This window comes from Nicotiana sylvestris, chromosome 12 (genome assembly GCF_000393655.2).
Source record: "Nicotiana sylvestris chromosome 12, ASM39365v2, whole genome shotgun sequence".
In the NCBI taxonomy this organism is placed as follows: domain Eukaryota; kingdom Viridiplantae; phylum Streptophyta; class Magnoliopsida; order Solanales; family Solanaceae; genus Nicotiana; species Nicotiana sylvestris.
The window spans coordinates 157,804,565-157,824,090 of NC_091068.1; the positions used below are offsets into that span (position 1 = coordinate 157,804,565).

A 19,526-nucleotide genomic window follows, 5' to 3' on the forward strand; every position below is an offset into this window, starting at 1 on the left:
GAGAGTGCCTCGATGTAAGGCTGATGTCTTTCTCGGTTAGGTCTTGATCCTGCTAGATCTCTCCTGTTGTCGTTTTGTCGATCTTTCTTGGACTCTATTTGGACCAAGGTCAGGAGTTGAGTAGGCCCGTTAAGATCATCATCGTCGGCTCTTACCTCGGCACAGTAGGCATTATGTGTTTCTTCCCACGTGGTAGAAGGGTACTTCATTAGTCTACTCAACAACTTTTTGGTTGTCCTCGACCCGCTCATGTTCAACCCATTTTGGAAAGATGCTACTACCATCCCCTTTGATACGTTTGGAAGGTCATTCTCACTCTTTTGAATCGGGCGAGGAAGTCCCTGAGCCCTTCGCCAGGTGACTGTCTATGGCAAATATGTCATTCACCCTGGCTTCTGCTTTTTTGGCCCCTGCATGGGCGGTGACGAATTTGTCGGTCATTTCTTCAAATGTCTGTACGGACTGTGACGACAGTTGCGAGTACCATGTCAATGCTCCTCCGGTTAGGGTTTCACCAAACCTCTTCAGCAATATAGATGGCACTTGTTCCTTAGCGAGGTTGTTGCCTTTCACTGCGGTGACGTAGTGAAGATGTGATCCTCAGGGTCTGTCGTGCCATCATATATTTTCAAGTATGGTGGCATCTTGAAAGTTTTTGGTATATCATGTGGCGCGGCCTCATCGCTATATGGTTGTTCTACAAACCGGTGAGCGTCCCGCTTTGGTAGGAGTTTTAGGCACCTGGTATCTTATCTACCCTTTCTTGATGCTCTCTCATTTGGTCGTGAAGTGCTTTGTTCTCGTTTTCCATCTCCTCCATCTTTCTAAGGATGGCAGTGAGGGCATCGTTACATGCATCATTAACAGAGTGAGTGACACCTGTCGAGGGAGGTTGGGCGTGTTGCTCATTGGTTGTTGGGGCGACGTCGACTCGTACACCCTCTCTACTCGCCCTTTGAGCAGGTTTGTTGAGTATATTGTTCAGCGTATTCGTTAGCCATGCTTCTAGTAATTTTTTCATAGCTGGTGGTGCTTCTTCTGTAGTGGACGTAGAGGCTCCCTTCCCGTGGGAAGCGATAACTCTGCCGTGAGGGGGAGGTGATTCACTTCACCTAGGTGAGGCATTTGGCGTCACGTTCTCCTCGTCTTCTCCGTGAACTTCGTTGATGGTGTTTAGGAGATTAGCAGTAAGGCCTGCCACTACTTTTAGTCTTTCCTCTCCATTTCTTGCCATGTCAAATTGTGCAAGTAGGGGAAAGAAAACTTTGCACTTTGCTATCGCTGTGTTTTTGTAGATCTAGGAAGACTATGATTTTGACTAGAAATTTCCCACAGAAGGCGCCAAATCATTTGACAAAAAAGTATTGTACTCTTTGTTAAACTAAATAAATGTTAAATGAGGTGAAAGGTGAATCCTAGTCATGCATAATAATTCTTAGATCTATCTTAGAGTTTGGGTGATACAGTTTATTTAATGCTCAGAACTGTTTTACCAATCATTAAATGTGCACTTTGAAGAGTAAATGGAGAGTGAGTAATGAGCAAATATGAGAAATGACAATAAATGTAAATAGGAAGAACACTTCACCCAAATATCAGATGATGTGGAAGATTCTTCCTTCTGACAACGAGATATGGAAGTGAACAAGAATATAAGCAATGCTTTCTTGGATCATGTGAGTGAAAGGAAGAATAATCGATGAAATCAATCACTATGGAAAGGTAAACTTTGTATATTCTCTCAATGGTCAACTTCTTACAATAGTTTTCTCAGATTCAATCTCACGTGCCCCCTTTTCTTCTCTCTCTTTCTATTTATGTGGGATATTCTCTAAAAGCCCTAAAAAGTACAACAAAGGGAATATCCAAGAGAATATTCCTGTTACTAGTTCCAAGACTGTACTAGCCGTTATTCCTATACTTCAGTATTCGACCTCGACCTCTACGGCTCGCTCAACGACTGCTCGTTGTTGGGTTTGGTCGACCTCGTCCGATCTGCCCAAATTGAAGTACAGTCTTTTCATCTTAGGATCTTTCCATGCCCAACTTCCTCGGCAAGATTTTAACCCATACAAAAAATATGGAATCTAGTTGTCCATTTATCTTTACAGTGAATGACCAACAACTTCCACTACTGACAAACGTCTGAACTATTGGAAAAAGAATACAATTGCAGGTGTTAAAATGCATGGATTTATCACTAAGTGAACAGACAATTGAAATATGTATTACGTATAAGGTAGCGTATTAATATTTACTTTTGCAGCTTGCTAACAAAGGCATGCCACAAGATTCTAAACAACTATAAATAGGCGTTTTCCATATATTACTATCACTAACTAACAAAGTTACAGACACCATAAGCTGCAGCTATCACATACTCGGCCAAGAGCTTGCGCCATTTTCTTTGACCACACTTTCTTCTAACATCAATCCTGCACAAAGAATAAAAGATATAACAAATACCAATTTCACCAAATGCGAATACCCTATGTCTCCACAAAAGGACAACCCAGTGCACAAGGCATTCCGCATTCACGCAGGGTCCAGGGAAGGGTCGCACCTCAAGGAGTATGATGTAGACAGTCTAACATAATGCAAACATTAGTAGTTACCCGATGTCTCCTCGTTTGACTTTTAATTACAGTACCAGCAACAAGCAAAATCAATAACAAAAACCATCTTTCTGCAACATGCTATGTCAGGTTTTAATCCAGGAAAAGAAAGTACTGGACATTCATTTTGCGATTTGTTCACAAAAAACATACATTGAACAAATATAAGTTAAGACTTTACGCGTAGTTTATATGGAAGTCCTCTACTACTTATTAAAATTGAGAAACTGCAGAGCATAACAGAATGATGTGGTCTTAAGCTTATCTCGGAGCGAATTACCCAAGCTTAGGTGGATATAATTTGATCGAGTTAACAGAAACAATCTAACATATCAGGTTAAAAGAACAAATGAAGAAGGAGGACACAATCGCCTGGTTAAGAAAAGAAGCTCATTACCCCCATTAAGGTGTATTAGGCGAGCAAAATACTTTCTCTTCAAGTATATTGTGATTATGCTTTCTGAGTTGAGGGTCTCTCGGAAACAGCCTCTACCTTCACAAGATGGAGGTAAGGTCTACATAAACACTACCCTCCGCAAACCCTATTTTTGTGGGATTACACTGTTATTGTTGTTGTTGTAGGCTAGCAAAATACGTCATAACATGATCCAGATGCTTATTAGTAGAAGGTTAGATAGTGTGGTCTTTAAGTATACCGTAGGTGCATACATACAACGATGACAACAATAATACTCCAATCCCAATCAAGTTGGTAAAAATCAAGTTGCCCAGGATGTTGTTACTGTAATACTTACACATGGTCTAAGGCCGGTTTCCAGATAGGTATGCAATAAGGATAGCTATTATGACAACAAGGACAACAACCTGCAATATATTTCAGCCGATAAGCAAATTGCGAATGCATTTAGGCAAATTGCATCTAAAGCATGAACATAACATTTGCTAAAAACTCACCAAAGCTGAATTGTAATTAGGTCTGCTCTGGATTACGAAAGATTTCCTGGTAGTAGACAGGTGCATTAGCTGATATTCACAGAAAATATAGAAAATATTCGGATATGTAACATACCTTTTATTCAAGGTTCCAGAGTTTTTGCAAGTTCTCAAGATTGTTTCAAGCCTTCTTAAAGTTTTTGCGGCATTTGGATCTTTATACTCCACCTAAAGCATTCAATCGAGAAGTTGTTTTACTCGTACAAGTTCTTACTAAGAAATGAAATTTTGACAGAGAACGGCGAACCAAAAAGAAACGAATAAATATGAACAAATAGACAAGCACACAACACAGTACAGTCAAACTTCTCTATAACAACTTTATTTGTTCCAGATTTTTTTGGTTGTTATAACGAAGTGCTGTTATAAAGAACATATATTATAACATAGCATGAAAATTGGTTCCATACAAAATTTTGCTTTATAGTGAATGAATGTTATATCGCGATGTTGTTATAGAGAGGTATGACAGTATAATGTAGAAAATTAACAATGTAACCCTCAAATGAGCACATTATAACTAGGAAAATTAAGCTACTTTGGTAAATAAGGAAATATCGTGCCTTGGCTTTCAGAATACAAGAGAAGTCGTAGAAAGCACCATATACATCGGCCATGGTCCTGGTCCGGTCAATAACCTTAGCAGTGAGACCTACAAAGAAGAAACCAAGCATCTTAATCACTGCAAGTATGATGTTAAGAAGAAGATAAAAAACAAATGATTCAGTTAATGCTAAGTGCAGCCACAATAATAAATAAGAACTCGGTATCATCTTAATAACATACTGTACACAATTGTTAATCTGTTAATATTGGCAGACATACAAATCGCGTAAAAGAAAGCATGTTAATAAAGTTAAATGAGAGAGAGAGAGAGGCAAGGAGTGCTGAACCGCATATTTTTCATACTTCTTACCGCGTCTCATTTTTACAACTCCTCTGAAAACTTCAATGTTGTTGTAGCACTTTGCTAATGTCCCAATTGCCATGACCTGGTAACATAGAAAATACCAAGGCAATGCACATTTTCAGAAGGATATTTAACAAGTTAATAATGCGAAAGTAGCAAACATACTAAGTTGTCTGGGCACAATGAAAAGTAAATTCACAACAACACCTATATGCACAACAAATCAATACACTCTGCTACTTATTTTATTTATTTGTTCGAGCCATGGAAGCAGCCTCTTGCAGAAATGCAGGGTAAGGTTGCGTACAATAGATCACCATTGTGATCCAGCCCCTCTCTGGAACCCGCGCATAGCGGGAGCTTAATGCACCAGGCAACAACACTAACCCCGTGGCTTAATGAAAGATAGATAGATGTATTCATAAAAATAATACAACAAGAAATTCCTTGATCAATCAAGAATAATGAAAATAAAAATATCAAATAAAAGTAAAGCTTCTGTGAATTTCCTACATTTTCCTTTTGATTTTTGTCAACAGATTACCAAACAGACGCAAAATTCCATTATGAGACACAAGCTTGTTGACAAAGCTCAACAAAAGGCAAGAACAAGTGCTAAAAGTAAAATGAATAGACCTGTGGAATAGCACAGAATCGAAAGATAGCAGGATCTCGCAGTGTGGACATGTAAGTCAAACTATCTTCTACATGTGATAAAGCATTAGTGACCATTTCATTCAGACATTGCACTGCCTTTACAGAGTTTTCCTCACACTTCAAGTCCTGAGGCACATCGACAAATGCTGGCGGTTAAAAATCAACGAACCCCATATTTAAACAAACAACAGTGCAATTTATGATGTACTGAGGTAATTCAATATCATGAATTTGATTAAAATGACAGGAAAATATGAGATATTAAATGTGTAGTTAAAGAGTTGAAGAAAAATACCTCGAGCTTGTCAACGTATTTACTCCAAATCTGACGAGGCCAAAACATGCGACACTTAGGTACTTCATTTATGTCCTCCAGATAATCTCTAATGATATTTGTTTTCTGCAGTATATTGCAAACATTTCTGTTACTGCAAAAAACATTCAAAGATGGTCACGGCTGGCTGTCACACACGTTAAGATTAACACCTGAAGAAATAAACCCATGGAATTGGAGAGAGAATCTGATGCAAAATCTTCTTTCCCAGAGGCGCGGAAAAGTTTTGATAAGCCTAATCCAACGAGCCCGGCTACATAGTGACAATATTCATCATAATCACCAATTGTTTCCACCTGCCAAAGATGGAATCGGTTGATCAGAGAAGCTTGCAGGTAAAAGCTTGGAACTCATAATTAGGCCATTATTTTGTGCATGTATTTACCTTATCTATGCCTAGAGGATGAAATTACCTAAAGGGCTTAACAAGATTTTAGTCCTATTTAACCAAATCCACGCAATAGTGTTTTCTCTAATTTTTATGTTGCCTCTCTTATTTTCCTTTTCAAGCTGATACAAAAGAAGACATAGCACAAAGTTATTTTCTTTAAAAGAAGATCGATTGCAGACCAACAGTGCTTGTTATCACAGACCAATAATCTTCGCATAAAATGATTAGGAATGTATATTGGTAATAAATATACTAAATTGTCAATAGCAGAAATACTAGTGTTAACTCATATATTGACACTATAGTGTAGTTAACGCCACATTCATATTTTGGTAAATGGTAGTCGAGATAACAAATGGCTCTATGAAGAGGAGTTGCACAAGACGTGACTTTGATCCTCTCATTTATAGTACTTATTGCATACCTCCTTGCATATAAACTTTGCCATTCCTGCACCCATCCTCATAGTTATGTCCTCAATTGCCTCCTTGTAACTGCAACGATATGAGAACGTAATGCTCATTCATAAACTACTCACAAACACTAATATGGATAGCACATACCAAAAATTCATAGAAAGAATAGTATTTCAAATTCAAACTACAGATGTGGAGTCCACATGACAGACATAGAGTATAACAGTATTTCAAATCAGTATCATCAATTAATCACCTAAGTAACTAATATAACCTACGCAATTAATATACAGGGTAATATTTACTTTGTAGAAAAACATCTTAGTATGAGAAAAGCAGCCCTCGCTATGAATGAACTCACTGTTTCTCTAGCTCCAGAAAAGCAGTCGAAACATGATGAAACTGGTCCATAAGAACCTTGTAGTCCTTTGTACCGCCTAACATATGAAAACTGGGATTAGGAAACCACTCTACAATACTTGAACATAAACATGGCGATGGAAGTCGACCACTTAAATTCAGAAGACTTACACGAAAAATGCCATTCACGATCATAAACATGGCGATGGAATGACATCAAAATAGGTACTTTCACCTCCGTGGCTACACTGGTATCGTCCTCTGTCCACAATAAGAACAACAAAATGTTAATAACTAATATGACTCCAAGAAAATGAGTGCAGCAAGTCAGCAACCTTAGATTTTAACCAAGATCAAAGGTATAAACTACCTGATCACGGTATAAAAAGATAGAATTAATAAAAGCAACAGTCCATGGCTAATGGTAATTAATCAACATAATCAAAAACCTACCCAAATAACCAATACCATAGTACTAAGCCAGACTAACAATAATATAAAATTTTGAATCTTGTTGCAAATGCGAGAACTAGCTCGCATTTTTAATTATTGCACTTAAATGTCAGTCTTATTCTGTTAAGAAACTTGATATCTGGTTATATGCATTCAAGTTTCATATATCACCTCAGGTATAGGAATTTGACATACCGACAGTGTCAAGTGCTCGAAGAACCAAATAGAAAATGCATACCTGCAAAGATAGGCAGAAGTTTCAAGAAATCAACCTTCAAAATAAGAGTAATAAGATCATAGCAACAAATGAAACTTGGAGCCTAATTAAGTGAAAAGCCAAAAGTTTAAGCTGAAGAGTTTTGTCTTCATTGTGCGAGAGAAACTATGATTTCTCTTTCGTCATCGTATAGCATTCTCCAGTCTCAGAATTCAAACTGTGTAAAGCTTGACTAACATTTCATTGCGCGGAGAAAATTGCAACATGATATCTAAATATTTAATTGTATAAATGGAATTTATTTAATCCGATTTAGTTTCAAAAATCAGTCAAATAGACTTTAAATAAGGGAGAATCTCAAATAACCTCAAATGGAGAGAGTAGTATGATATAAGTAAGCTACATCTTAAAATCAAAAGATAAATTCAGAATATTTTGGCAGAGGAATTAAAGGGGGAAAATACCAACAATGTGAGTTTCATACAGCTGATTCCAAATCCAAATACATTCGAAAAATTACTTAAAATGACGTCTAAATAGTCATAAGATCATAAATATCCTCTACCCATTGGTATTACTCAAACAAACATGAAATGCATGCTTGCATAATGCGTCCATAGGCCAAACCAGATATGTAATATTGGAATAACTATCGGAGAGTCAAATGATGGAGTACGTGCCTAAAATTGCACAAATGACCACAGTAAAGGGCAGCCCAGTGCACAAGGCATTCTCGCGTTCACGCAGGATCTAGGGAAGGGCCGCACCTCAAGGGGTGTGATATAGACAGTCTACCCTAATACAAGCATTAGTGGCTGCTTCCACAACTCGAGCCTGTGACCTATAGGCAGTGGTGAAGCCAGGAGTTTCTCCAAAGGTGTTCAAACTTGAAAGAAGTGAAAAAAAATTTCCGACAAAGGGTATTCAATAATATATGTTATATACCTCTAAAACCTAATATATTACCTATATACACAGTGTAATTTTTCGACGAAGGGTGGTCAATTGACCATCCTTAGCACAATGTGGCTTCGCCCCTGCCTATAGGTCACACGGAGACATTGACACCACAGTATAATGTTATGTTGGTCACGTAAAATCTCAGAGCGGAATAGTACATAGTATAATTATATAGCCGATGTCAACTTGTTTAGGATTAAGGCGCGGTTGATTAAATTTAGGGACGAAAAAACAAAAACTTACAGCGTCGCGAAGCTCCAAGGGAAGCTGTTGAATGACAAGAGAAAAGCTACGAGAAACCTTGTGAAGCATTATATAACAGAAGGCCCAATGTGGCTGAGGAGGGATCTGTTTCTCTGCATATCGCGCCGCTAACTTCAGTTTCATCAATGGATAAATATCCTCAGGATTCCTCAGCATTGCACCTAAACTCCCCATTATTATTATTATTATTATTATTATTAATCAATCTGCTATAAATTCAATAGTATTTGATCAATTAGCAATTCACATCTGCGTATAAGATATGTTGATTCGAATTTGTGTACGAACATAATGAGCCGATGCTTTGGCATAAGAAAGCGTATGACAATGAATGAGTTGTTGGAGGGATTTTTGTCTGATGAGGATTGATAACTATATGTTCGTTTGGCAGTTAAAGACTAGCGTTTCGCACCATCTTATATTGTTTTTCTGTGTCTTTTTTCCTTTTTTTTTAAACACCTGTAGTCTCCATTTCATAGCGTGTGAATGTGTTAGATTGGACACGGATTTTGAGGGGATTAAAATTTATGATTTTAAGGCCTCATTTGTTTTTTTTAAAGACTAGTATTAGGTATGGGTGTCAATGGTTCAGTTCGGTCGGTTATTTTATAAAATTTGTACCATATCAATTTTTCGATTATTCTATTATATATAACCAAAATTAGACTTTTCGAAACCGTCCCAATCACGTCGGTTTCTCTTCGGTATTGATACGGTTCGGTTAATTTTCGGTATTTTTTTTATATCATGTAAAATTCACTAGTAGAAGTAGAATGCAATAACATACGTTCTTTTATAGGACTTAGCAAAATTCTCTAAACATTTTTACTGTTTAAAGGGTGATGAATTAAAAAAAAAAAAGATAACTAGAGTATAGATCCATCAACTATTCTACAACAGCGTAAAAGAAATCAAACAAAGGCAAAGAAAATATAAATCACACGAGTTGAAAGATATACCAAGCTGGGACTCAAGAATAAAGTTTATAGAAGATTAAATATTCAAAAAGATAAATCCAAATTATATGAAAGGAAACATATTCAATACATTGTAGTTTGCTACTCATAATCGCTAGAATACTTTGTGTCTTGCTAATAAAGATACTTGAAATAACTTAGTTTAAGTAGAAGTAGAATAATAAGTTTTAGGAATTAGTATTTTGAGTTTAATTACTTGTTGGCTTGTAAGAGTTTTCATAATTCCAAGGCCCAAAGAAAATTTAATGCATTATTACTTTTAAACTTACTAAATAAATATATTTTCTAAATGTAAAATTTATTCGGTACGGTTCGGTATTTTTTTGGAAATAAAAAACTTACCCTAATTATCGGTGCGGCTATAGATTTATATAAAAGCCTACGGTTTCTTAAAAAGAAACCTAAAAATCGGTTCGGTGCGGTACGATTCGGTCGGTTGTCGAAAATCCACTGACACCCCCAGTGTTAGGTACGCGCTTTGCGCGTGTACTTGTATCAATGAATGCTAAATTTTTAAAAGTTATATAAATATTACTTCCTCTATTTCAATTTACATAATACATTTTTCTTATTAAAAACAGATAGATAGATCCGTGTACATTTTGTTGTTGTGGGCAATACATAGTAGTTAAAATTAAACAAAGATCTAATATTATTTGTTTTTAGTCCTTTTATATTTAGAAAAAAATATAGTTTTCGATTTGCGACTTTGAATAATTTTGACACATTGGTTTTAGCTTTGTGAGTTATTTCGATTTTAAATAATTTTGATACATTATTTTAACTTTGTGAGTTATAATTTTGTTTCTATTTTTTTCTTTTATGTGAAATATCAATAAAATTTACTGCCTTCAGCTTTTAGAAAATACAATTGCACCAATCAGAATTTAGTTAATTTTGCTAGTAAACTCATGAGTTTATTGATTAGTGCAACTTCAGTACTAATATCTGTAACGGTAATCGTTTCATTTATCAATTGATGTGATTTCTGACATTGATCAAATATTTGTTTGATTGGAGTTACGTTCTTGTTGTTAAAATAAATGTTTCCTATAACTAATAAGTTCACCATTTTTTAACCTATTTAAATGCTCTTGACTACTAATAAATACTTCATCTATCTCAAACTATTTGTCGTATTTCTATATTACAAACACCTAAAGAAAATATTAATTCGAAAGAATTTTTGACTATTTAACCCTTATTATGTCATAAGTATAATATATATTCGTTGAATATTTACTTTATTTATGTGTCATCTCCATCTTCAAGAACAATCATTACTAAGAATATAACAAAAAAAATTGTCTTAAATTTATAAAATGACAAATAATTTGAAACATCTATTTAGAAATTACGATAAATAACTTGAGATGAAGGGAGTAGAAATTAATTCTCTTATATTAATTGTATATTTGCTTATTTTAACTCTAATTCCTCATCTAACTTGACTTTTAGAATATCAATAGTACTTAGAAAATAAAAAGAAGAATTAATAACAGTAGTTCTTTTTTTTCAAAGTAAAAAGTAGTAATAGTACGTCATTTTTTGCCTTTAATGTCTTGAATCCCAATTTAATGCTTATTGGTGACGCATTAAAACTTTGAAATTTGAATTCCTAAAACTTATTTCAATGTCAAAATTAGTTCTTATATTTGGTCCTAAATATTAGGATTTTGAATTATAAAAGGAAAATTTTAGTTGATTTTAATGTCTTAAATATTGGGATTTCCTACTATAATAACTAAAGTTTTAGTTGATTTTAAAATCCTAAATATTAGAAAATTAATAAAACGACTATTTTATTCATTGCGAACTCTATTTTTAAAGGGTAAAAAGACGAACAACATTTCGTTAAGGGTCTTTGGCTTTTAATATAATATAGATTAAGACGTCTGAATTTGAATACACGTCTGAATATCAAGATGTGTATTAAGATTAAGACATCTGAATCTGAATACATATTTGAATGTAAGATGTGTGTTAAGATCTGAATACTAAATGATTAAGATTGTTTGATTTTTAACATCTGAATGTATAAAATTTACCTTTATTTGAAAATTAATAAACATAAATTTAAATAAAATACCAATTAATCTAATATTCCATCAATAAATATATATAATTTTTTAAAATATGATAGTTGCCCGTGGTGATGGCTAAAAGTAGTGCTTATGAACGCCGACCAAAAATGGTTGTTGATGGTAGATTTGGTTGATGCTGGTAGTTTAGGGTAATATAATGGTGATTGGTAATGGTAGCTATTATGATTGAGGATGGCGATGGTGGATGGTAATAGTTAATAATGGCGGGTAGTGAAATGATGGTGGTGGGAGTGGTGGGTGGTGGTAGTTACAATGGTGGCGGCTATGATTGAGGATGATGGTGGTAGTGGTGGTAGTAGTAGAGTATGACGGTGGTGGGTGGCATAGTGGTAGTTGACAATGGATGATAGCATCTTAATGAAATTGAGTCTCTGTTATAGATCTTAATCATACAGACCTATTCACACTCATTAATTGGTTGTTAAGTAAAAAGAACAAACATACTTAACGATTAAGATTTAAATAATTAAGATTTAGACTTTAAAAACAAACGCACTTAATGTGTGAGATCTGAATGATTAAGATTCAGACCTTCATTAAATGCAAACAAATGAGGCCTAAACAAGCTATTAAATTTTTATGACTTTGAAATCATATCATTAAGGATAAAATGCAAATTTTAAAAATAAATTATTTTTATGTATATAAAAAGGTATGTATCATTTTTTTATAACATATTAAAAAGAAAAATATATTACGTAAAATAGATCAGAATATCACTTATAATGCAAAAAATATTATCTAAGTAATTTTAGTTGTTATATAGAATGTCACATGTCTTAGTTTTTTGGTGACTAATTTAACTTATTTATATGACTTAGGAGTAACTATTATACACTTTTTGGACCAAAAAAAAAACTATTATACACTTTGAGAAGTTAAAAAGTTAAAAGAAAGAATGGTGTGTCCAACTAAGCAAGACCGTCGGAATTTGGATATATTGCGACTTCTTTTATTACAGGACTCTCTTTTGTGGTACCGCTTGAATGTAAAAATTGTATGAGTCGTCTTATTTGGTCGCCCCTTTTAACTTATACTCATTTTGTTTTTTCGTTTGCATTCGTATCTATTTTTTGTTGAAAGTATTTTAAAAAAATAATTTTGTCCTTTTTTAATAAACGACTATTGACAAATTGCCGGACAAAAACTTAAGCATATTTAGGCTGAAGTTTTAGCAAATAAACTAAAAAACTTTAGCTTGTTTAGACTGAAGTCTCGGACAAAACTGTAGGCTGCGTTACAAAACTTCAGCATGTTTTAGTATGAAGTTTTACAAATGAACTAAATAACTTCAACATGCATTAGCAAAAACTTTTTAGAAAATTACATACTGCAAGACAAAAACTTAAGCTTGTTTAGTCTTAAGTTTTAGCAAATGAACTAAAAAACTTAAGCATGTTTAGCCTGAAATTTTGGTAATGAACTAAATAACTTCAGCATATTTTGTCTGAAATTTTAGCAAATGAACTAAATAACTTCAGCATGCATTAGCAAAAACCCATTAGAAAATTACATACTACAAGACAATAACTTAAGCATGTTTATTCTGAAGTTTTAGCAAATAAACTAAAAAATTTAAGCATGTTTAGTCTGAAGTTTTAGCAATGAACCAAAAATAACTTCAGCATGTTTAGACTGAAATTTCGGATAAAACTCATGACAAAACTGTAGACTGCAGGATATATAACTTCAGCATGCATTAGCACGAAGTTTTAGCCTCAATGTGAAACAACTTCATGCTACATTAGCATGAAGTTTTAGCTTCAACATAAAACAACTTCATGCAAGTGTAATTCTGAAGATGAATCTGGATAAGTTTCTAATTTTTTGATAAAGCTGCTGAGAGGAGAGGAGGAGATCTTTTTTCACGAATGAGGTTACAGATCACGCGATTAATGTGTGATACAAGTTTTATATCTTTTGTCAAGGGTGTAATTGTCATATTATTACAGATTTTTTGTCAGGTGACTACCAAATAAATAATTTTTAAAAATAAAGTACATGTTAAAAGGTGGCACAAATATAAGGTACGGCTGCAAATCACTCGCTTGAATTGATAGAATAAAAGTGTTGGATCTTTCTTTTAAAAAGCAAAAAATAAAAATAAAAAAAAAAAGGAGAGAGAGATTTTGTTTTCACTGAAAATTCTGATTGTAAGCAAGTCAAGGCAACTAGAAGTCAATTGACACATGATGTAATCAAGAAAAGAGTGAAGAATAGACAACCTTGTTTCTCTCTTCGTGTTAATTTGATTTTTTTCTCCCTTTTTTATGGCTCTTAATTTGTACATAATGGCTTAATAGTTAATACATAGTTTAATTGTCTTTGTAAATTATAGTAAAATTCCTATTGCACACTCCTTAGTTACATAAAATTTCTTAAGTGATATTGTTTGCTCCAAATCTATATAATTTTTTTTCAAAAGGCTTCATATTATTAAGAGATCACTATACCTTATATGATCAAAATGGCATGATATAGCTATTTTTACGGGTGATTATTGGAAATAGCTAGTATTTGTAAAGTTATTAAAAAGTAGCCACTATTTAAGGCAGAGATAAAATATGGACAAATGCAATGATGGATTGTGAAACTCTTGTGTATAAACTTCCTGCATATTATGTTGGAATTTTTCCGAATTTCTTGGAGTATTTTTGTTCAGAATATATTTTTACATGAAAAAGTGACTAAATTTTTATTACTTTTGAAATTATGAATAATGTTCAATTAGCAGTTGTAAGTCAGACTATTTTTTATTTTTTTCATTTATACGTAAGCTCTTAATCTTTTCAGTTACGGACTATTTTTTTCTTTTTCGAGTGTGTTTAAGAACCTTTTAAATTCATAGATTTCTTACTAATTTCACCAATGTTGGAAAAATTGGATTATGGAGAATAAAATTTAGCTTGAAGAGTGTCAAAAACACTGTTCTTAAGAATATTTCGCTCATATCGTGATTAATAAAATTAGGTGTATTCCTCAGGATTCAACAAGCTCTTTTAATATAAACTAGGAGCAACAACAACAAAGATTAACAAAAACAACCCAGCACAATATAAGAATTTTTTATTTATTTATTCACTTTCTTCCGAGATGAAGATAAAGAGGTATATATAATCTAAAAAAGAAGTACACTATATGTTCCATATTACAGGCTATTCCAAAGAAGTAGACGATCAGAAACGTCCAAGCCATAAAGGCTATTCCAAATTGCACTACGTTAAATCTTAAGCCATTAAGAATTTAAGATTGGTCCATTGACTTTTCAATACTAACGTACAAATTCATACTAATGAGCATTCAATTGTTTGATTTATTTTGTCCTAATTGAATTCAAAAATAAATTAATTTTCTGTTATACATATATTTAAAATAAAATAAAAATTTGGTAACTAAACATTTTTATTTACCAAGTAATATTTACAAAACATTTCCATTCTTTAGTTTGATCTTGGACACAAATCCCAGATTCAAATTGTACCTCTCAATATTGTGTCTTCTAACTACTATCCTAATTACATATCCATACAGATATTAGGGTAGTAATTAAGAACTAATAATCTCTTTTTCAACCTTTGCATCATGTTGCCTCGACCATGAATATCTTGAACTAGTTGTCGAACAATTGCTTCAATGCTCCTCTGTTCTCTTGGAATATCCTTGAGTTCCTCTGTTGCCATATGCAATAGACTGTACCAACTAGGGTCATTCTGTACACTTCTGCTATAGAGCTCCTTCCTTTGTAATGACTTGCAGCCATTCTAACTCTTGCCCACATTCCATCACCTGCCTCTATAGTCCTTGCCACTGCAGTAGTGTTCTCCATATTCTTGCTGAGTAAGAACATTTAAAAAACAAATGCTCAATGATTTCTTCTGCTTTGTTACATAGTATGCATACTGTATTCTCAACACAACCCCATTTGTTTAGTCTCTCTCGTGTTAGTAATCTTCTGTGAACAGCCATTAGTAGCGTAAACTTTCACTTAGGTAGTCCTGCATTGTTGCATGTAATTCTCCTCCATGAAACTTTAGTAAATTCTCCTCTAAGCTTCAAATTCATTGCCTTGGTTGAAAACTTGTCCATCTGCATAAATTCTTCTTCTGTCAGCCCAGCTTCCTCAACTTGCTTCTTTGTCTTCAGAGTCTTTTGAACTACTCATGATGCTTGCTTTGGGGTTCCGCCTGCAGTTATATATCTTTTGTATAGAGGTGCACCTATTGTATCCACATTTTATCTTCCTTTTTGCTAAGGTTCCAAAGTAACTTACATATAGATGTTTTATTCCAGATTCCTATGTCCAGTATATTCAAACCTCCAGCTACTTTTGGCCAGCATAATCTGTCCCAAGCCAACAATGCTTTTTTTGTAACTTCTACCCCTCCAGTCCATAGGAACCTCCTGAATATACTCTCTATTACTTGGATCAATTTCTTTGGCAACATGAACACTTGTGACCAAAATACACTATTGATTAGTTGAATTCTGCCTACATAAGATAAAGCTAAGAATTCACTTCGAATGAAGAAATTCAGAATAGTAAGAATCTGACAGTCTATGATTGAATTCTTCCCAACATCTTTTCTATCAATGTTTGACACTGTACCACTGATAATCTTTTAGTACATAGAGGAACCCCCATGTACCTCACAGGCATTGATCGTTTATAAAAACCTAGGATCTGTAAGATCTCCTGTTCTGTATCCTCACTAACTCTACCAAAGAAGACTGAGCTCTGGCTAGTGTTTGCAAATAGGCCAGAAGCTTTAGAGAATTCTTGAAAGCATTGATAGAGTAGTTGTACAGATATAGTGTCCCGCTGCAGAAAAGCAACAGATCATCAGCAAAACTGAGTTGTACTATATTCATTTTAGCACACTTAGGATGGTAATTGAAATTTGGATTCATCTTCAATGTCTTCAGTGTTCTTGTCAAGTGCTCCATAGCCAATACAAATAGATATGGAGACAATGGGTCTCCCTGCCTCAGTCCCTTCCTTGCATGAAATGGTAGTGTATGTTGCCCGTTGATAATGATAGAGTAAGATACAATCTTCACACATTTCATGATCCAGTTGACAAATCTCCCAGGCATTTGTAAATTTTCCAGAACTTGTTCCATATAATCCCAGTCAATAGAGTCATAAGCCTTTTTCATATCAATCTTCAGCATGCATCTTGGTGACACACCTTTCCTGCCATACCCTTTAATTAATTCATGACTGAGTATGTTATTATCATTTATCAGCCTCCCTGGCACAAAGGCAGACTGGTTTCTATCTACTATATCATCCATTATCCCCTGCAGTTTGTTTGTGATCACCTTTGAGATTATTTTATATAGTATAGTACAACATGAAATTGGCCTATACTCATTAATACTGGTATGATCCTTCACCTTTGGTACAAGAGTCACTGTTGTACAGTTAATAGGTTGATAGAGCTCAGAGTTTGTGAAGAAATCCATTACTGCCTCTGTCACTTCCTCACCAATCACATGCCAAGCCTTCTTATAGAATAAAGCATTGAACCCATCGCAGCCAGGTGTTTTGTTGTCTCCAATTCCTAGCAGTGCATCGTATACTTCCTCTTTAGATACATCTTTCACCAATTGAAGTTGTTGTCTATTCACCAGGGCTCCATCTCTCATCACTACTGGATTTATAGCTGGCACAATTCCATATGATGATCCCAGTAGTTGTTTATAAAACCCAAGTACTTCCTCTTCAATCTCTTGTTTGGATTGTAGTACAACTCTATTAGCCTTTGTTAGGCTCTTTATTTTATTCTGCCAGCATCTATTCTTCATACTTGCATGAAAATAATTACTATAATTAAGACTCGTTAATATAATAGTAAGAAAATAAATTTAGACATAATTTTGGATTTTATTTTATTTTATTTTTGAGATATCAAAATTATTTTCCTATCAACCAATGTTGTGTAGCATAGTCATTTCTATTTTGCTTGTACAATTCTTTCTGCAGGCTCTTGTGCCTTACATAAAGTTTTCACACCATGGATTCCCCTCCGATTAAGCCACCACGCCCACCATAACCCCCGGATAAACATAGCCAAATGGAGGTAGAACTGCCTCATCACTCCTATAAGGAAATGCTATTGGACAAACCAGCGAGCAACCAAACAAACTACTATGAAATAGATCACCAACCAATTACGGATCTGGACAAAGGGAAGCACATTGAGGGTTCAATTCCACTCTCACAAGATGACAAAGAGCATCTTTACCTCCTATGGTGCTACTTGGTGATTATCAAAGTGTTCAAGGGAAAGATGCCTCACCACCTCCTTCGATCTAAGCTAAATGACCTATGGAAGCCATCCGAAGAGTTAATCTTGATTGACCTAGGGTAGGACTTCTACATAGTAAAATTTAGTTTAGAAGAATGCATGGTTAAGGCTCTACACCTAGGACTTTGGTTCATTTCTGGAAACTTCCTATCCGTACGTAAATGGGAACCAAAGTTTGTTCCCCAAGAAGCCACTCTTACTTCTACTACCATTTGGATCTGGTTACCTCAATTACCAACAGAGTTCTATGACCAGGATATCTTGGAGAAAGTTGGGAGGAAGCTGGGCAAACTTCTCAAGATAGACCAATGTACATCCTCTACCCTAAGGGGAAGATATGCCCGTATTTGTATCCAAGTTCCTCTGGAAACCCCAGTAGAAACATCAATAATAATAGGAGACCATAAGCAGGTTGTGATCTATGAAGGAGAGGGGACTCTATGCACCATTTGTGGCAGAATAGGACACACTGCACATATTTGCAACTATAGGGCACCAACACCCACAGCAACCCACGAACCACAGGATGATCATCAAAGAAAAGCAGTCATTTCAGAGAAAAGTGAATGGAAAACTGTCACCTTCCCAAGAAGACGTAAGCAGGGACAACTAAAAACAATAAACACAAATGAAGGTAAAATGAACAAACCACAACATGCTTCACGGACGGAGGAGATACAGGTAAATATGTTCAATGCCAATTCAGGTAAATTTCTCCAAACTCAAACTCTTTATTATAATTAAAAAAAATATTCACCGCCGAAAAAACCCAAAAGAGGCCAAATGGCCCAAACAAAACCCCCACTAGCACACAAGATCTGCCCAAACACGATCACAAATCAGGCCCAAGGACGCAGCCCAAAGCGGGGCCAACAACTGACGACCCCATTAACCCCAATCATGAGCCTAGCTTTCAAGGGGCCTCTAGCCCATCTCCCAAGACCACAATCACCACGCCTGGTGAAACACCCAATGGGGCCGACCTCTTTTTCCCAAACGGGCACTCCACTAAGGGCACCACTGACAGCCCAATTCCCCATCCAAATACCCAAACTTACGCTTTCCCTACCAAATCTCCTGAAACGACCTCTAATGGAGAAATACCAATAGTTACCAACAACAATCGAGTGCCATATCTGGTACCCCTCCCTCCCCCCCCCCATTTACAGATAAAAAGACCACATTCGTCACCTCCATTACATCACCAATTAATGAACACCCAACCCCCTAGTTCTGATGCCCAGAAGCCCTTCCACTGTCCAAAATGTGACACCAAAGGGTTTATTGATGGGACAATAGTCCCTTAACTTCACCCCTCTTGTTACCCAAAGTAGCAAGACAAAGAAACACAAAAATGGCAAAAGAGACACCACCGACTACCATCACCACCCTACCACCACCACCGGACCAGCAACCGGCCTTCTGGTTGGAGGTTGCCTTGTAGGGGGAGGGACTCTCCTACGATTTCACCCTGTCCAACCAGAAGGTGACACTGATAGTGCAAAACCCAGCCAATCTAGCCAGGGTGACGATGGAAGCACTGAACAAGGCACTGGCAGCCTTTGGACCTCATCTATGGAAATCGATGGTCAACAACGATAA

The 19,526-nt window shown here is 35.3% G+C and overlaps 2 protein-coding genes across 2 annotated transcripts; one reads left to right on the plus strand and one right to left on the minus strand.

Moving 5' to 3' along the window:
- Positions 1 to 1,758: 1,758 nt before the first annotated feature.
- LOC104211830 (squalene synthase-like) lies at positions 1,759 to 8,952 on the minus strand. The gene is made up of 14 exons (XM_009760954.2): positions 8,511 to 8,952; positions 7,286 to 7,328; positions 6,809 to 6,898; positions 6,639 to 6,714; positions 6,286 to 6,355; positions 5,623 to 5,766; positions 5,432 to 5,536; positions 5,116 to 5,262; positions 4,486 to 4,561; positions 4,133 to 4,221; positions 3,646 to 3,737; positions 3,531 to 3,576; positions 3,371 to 3,440; positions 1,759 to 2,435 (listed from the first exon to the last, which is right to left on the minus strand). Exons 1-13 carry the CDS (start codon positions 8,703 to 8,705, stop codon positions 3,378 to 3,380), a joined length of 1,236 nt encoding a protein of 411 aa, XP_009759256.1. The 5' UTR covers positions 8,706 to 8,952; the 3' UTR covers positions 1,759 to 2,435; positions 3,371 to 3,377.
- A 9,071-nt stretch (positions 8,953 to 18,023) lies between these two features.
- Positions 18,024 to 19,526, plus strand: LOC104211833 (uncharacterized). The gene is made up of 2 exons (XM_009760957.2): positions 18,024 to 18,605; positions 19,224 to 19,526. Exons 1-2 carry the CDS (start codon positions 18,024 to 18,026, stop codon positions 19,524 to 19,526), a joined length of 885 nt encoding a protein of 294 aa, XP_009759259.2.

What these genes read in the sequence shown, in the direction of transcription:
- LOC104211830 (XM_009760954.2), bottom strand. Translation starts at nt 8,705, where the DNA reads ATGGGGAGTTTAGGTGCAATGCTGAGGAATCCTGAGGATATTTATCCA. An exon ending in TTTCTGGAGCTAGAGAAACA is followed by an intron (nt 6,356 to 6,638) that starts GTGAGTTCATTC and finishes ATATCGTTGCAG; the next exon opens with TTACAAGGAGGCAATTGAGG. An exon ending in AATACGTTGACAAGCTCGAG is followed by an intron (nt 5,263 to 5,431) that starts GTATTTTTCTTC and finishes GATGTGCCTCAG; the next exon opens with GACTTGAAGTGTGAGGAAAA.
- LOC104211833 (XM_009760957.2), top strand. Translation starts at nt 18,024, where the DNA reads ATGGTTAAGGCTCTACACCTAGGACTTTGGTTCATTTCTGGAAACTTC. An exon ending in CACGGACGGAGGAGATACAG is followed by an intron (nt 18,606 to 19,223) that starts GTAAATATGTTC and finishes ATGGGACAATAG; the next exon opens with TCCCTTAACTTCACCCCTCT.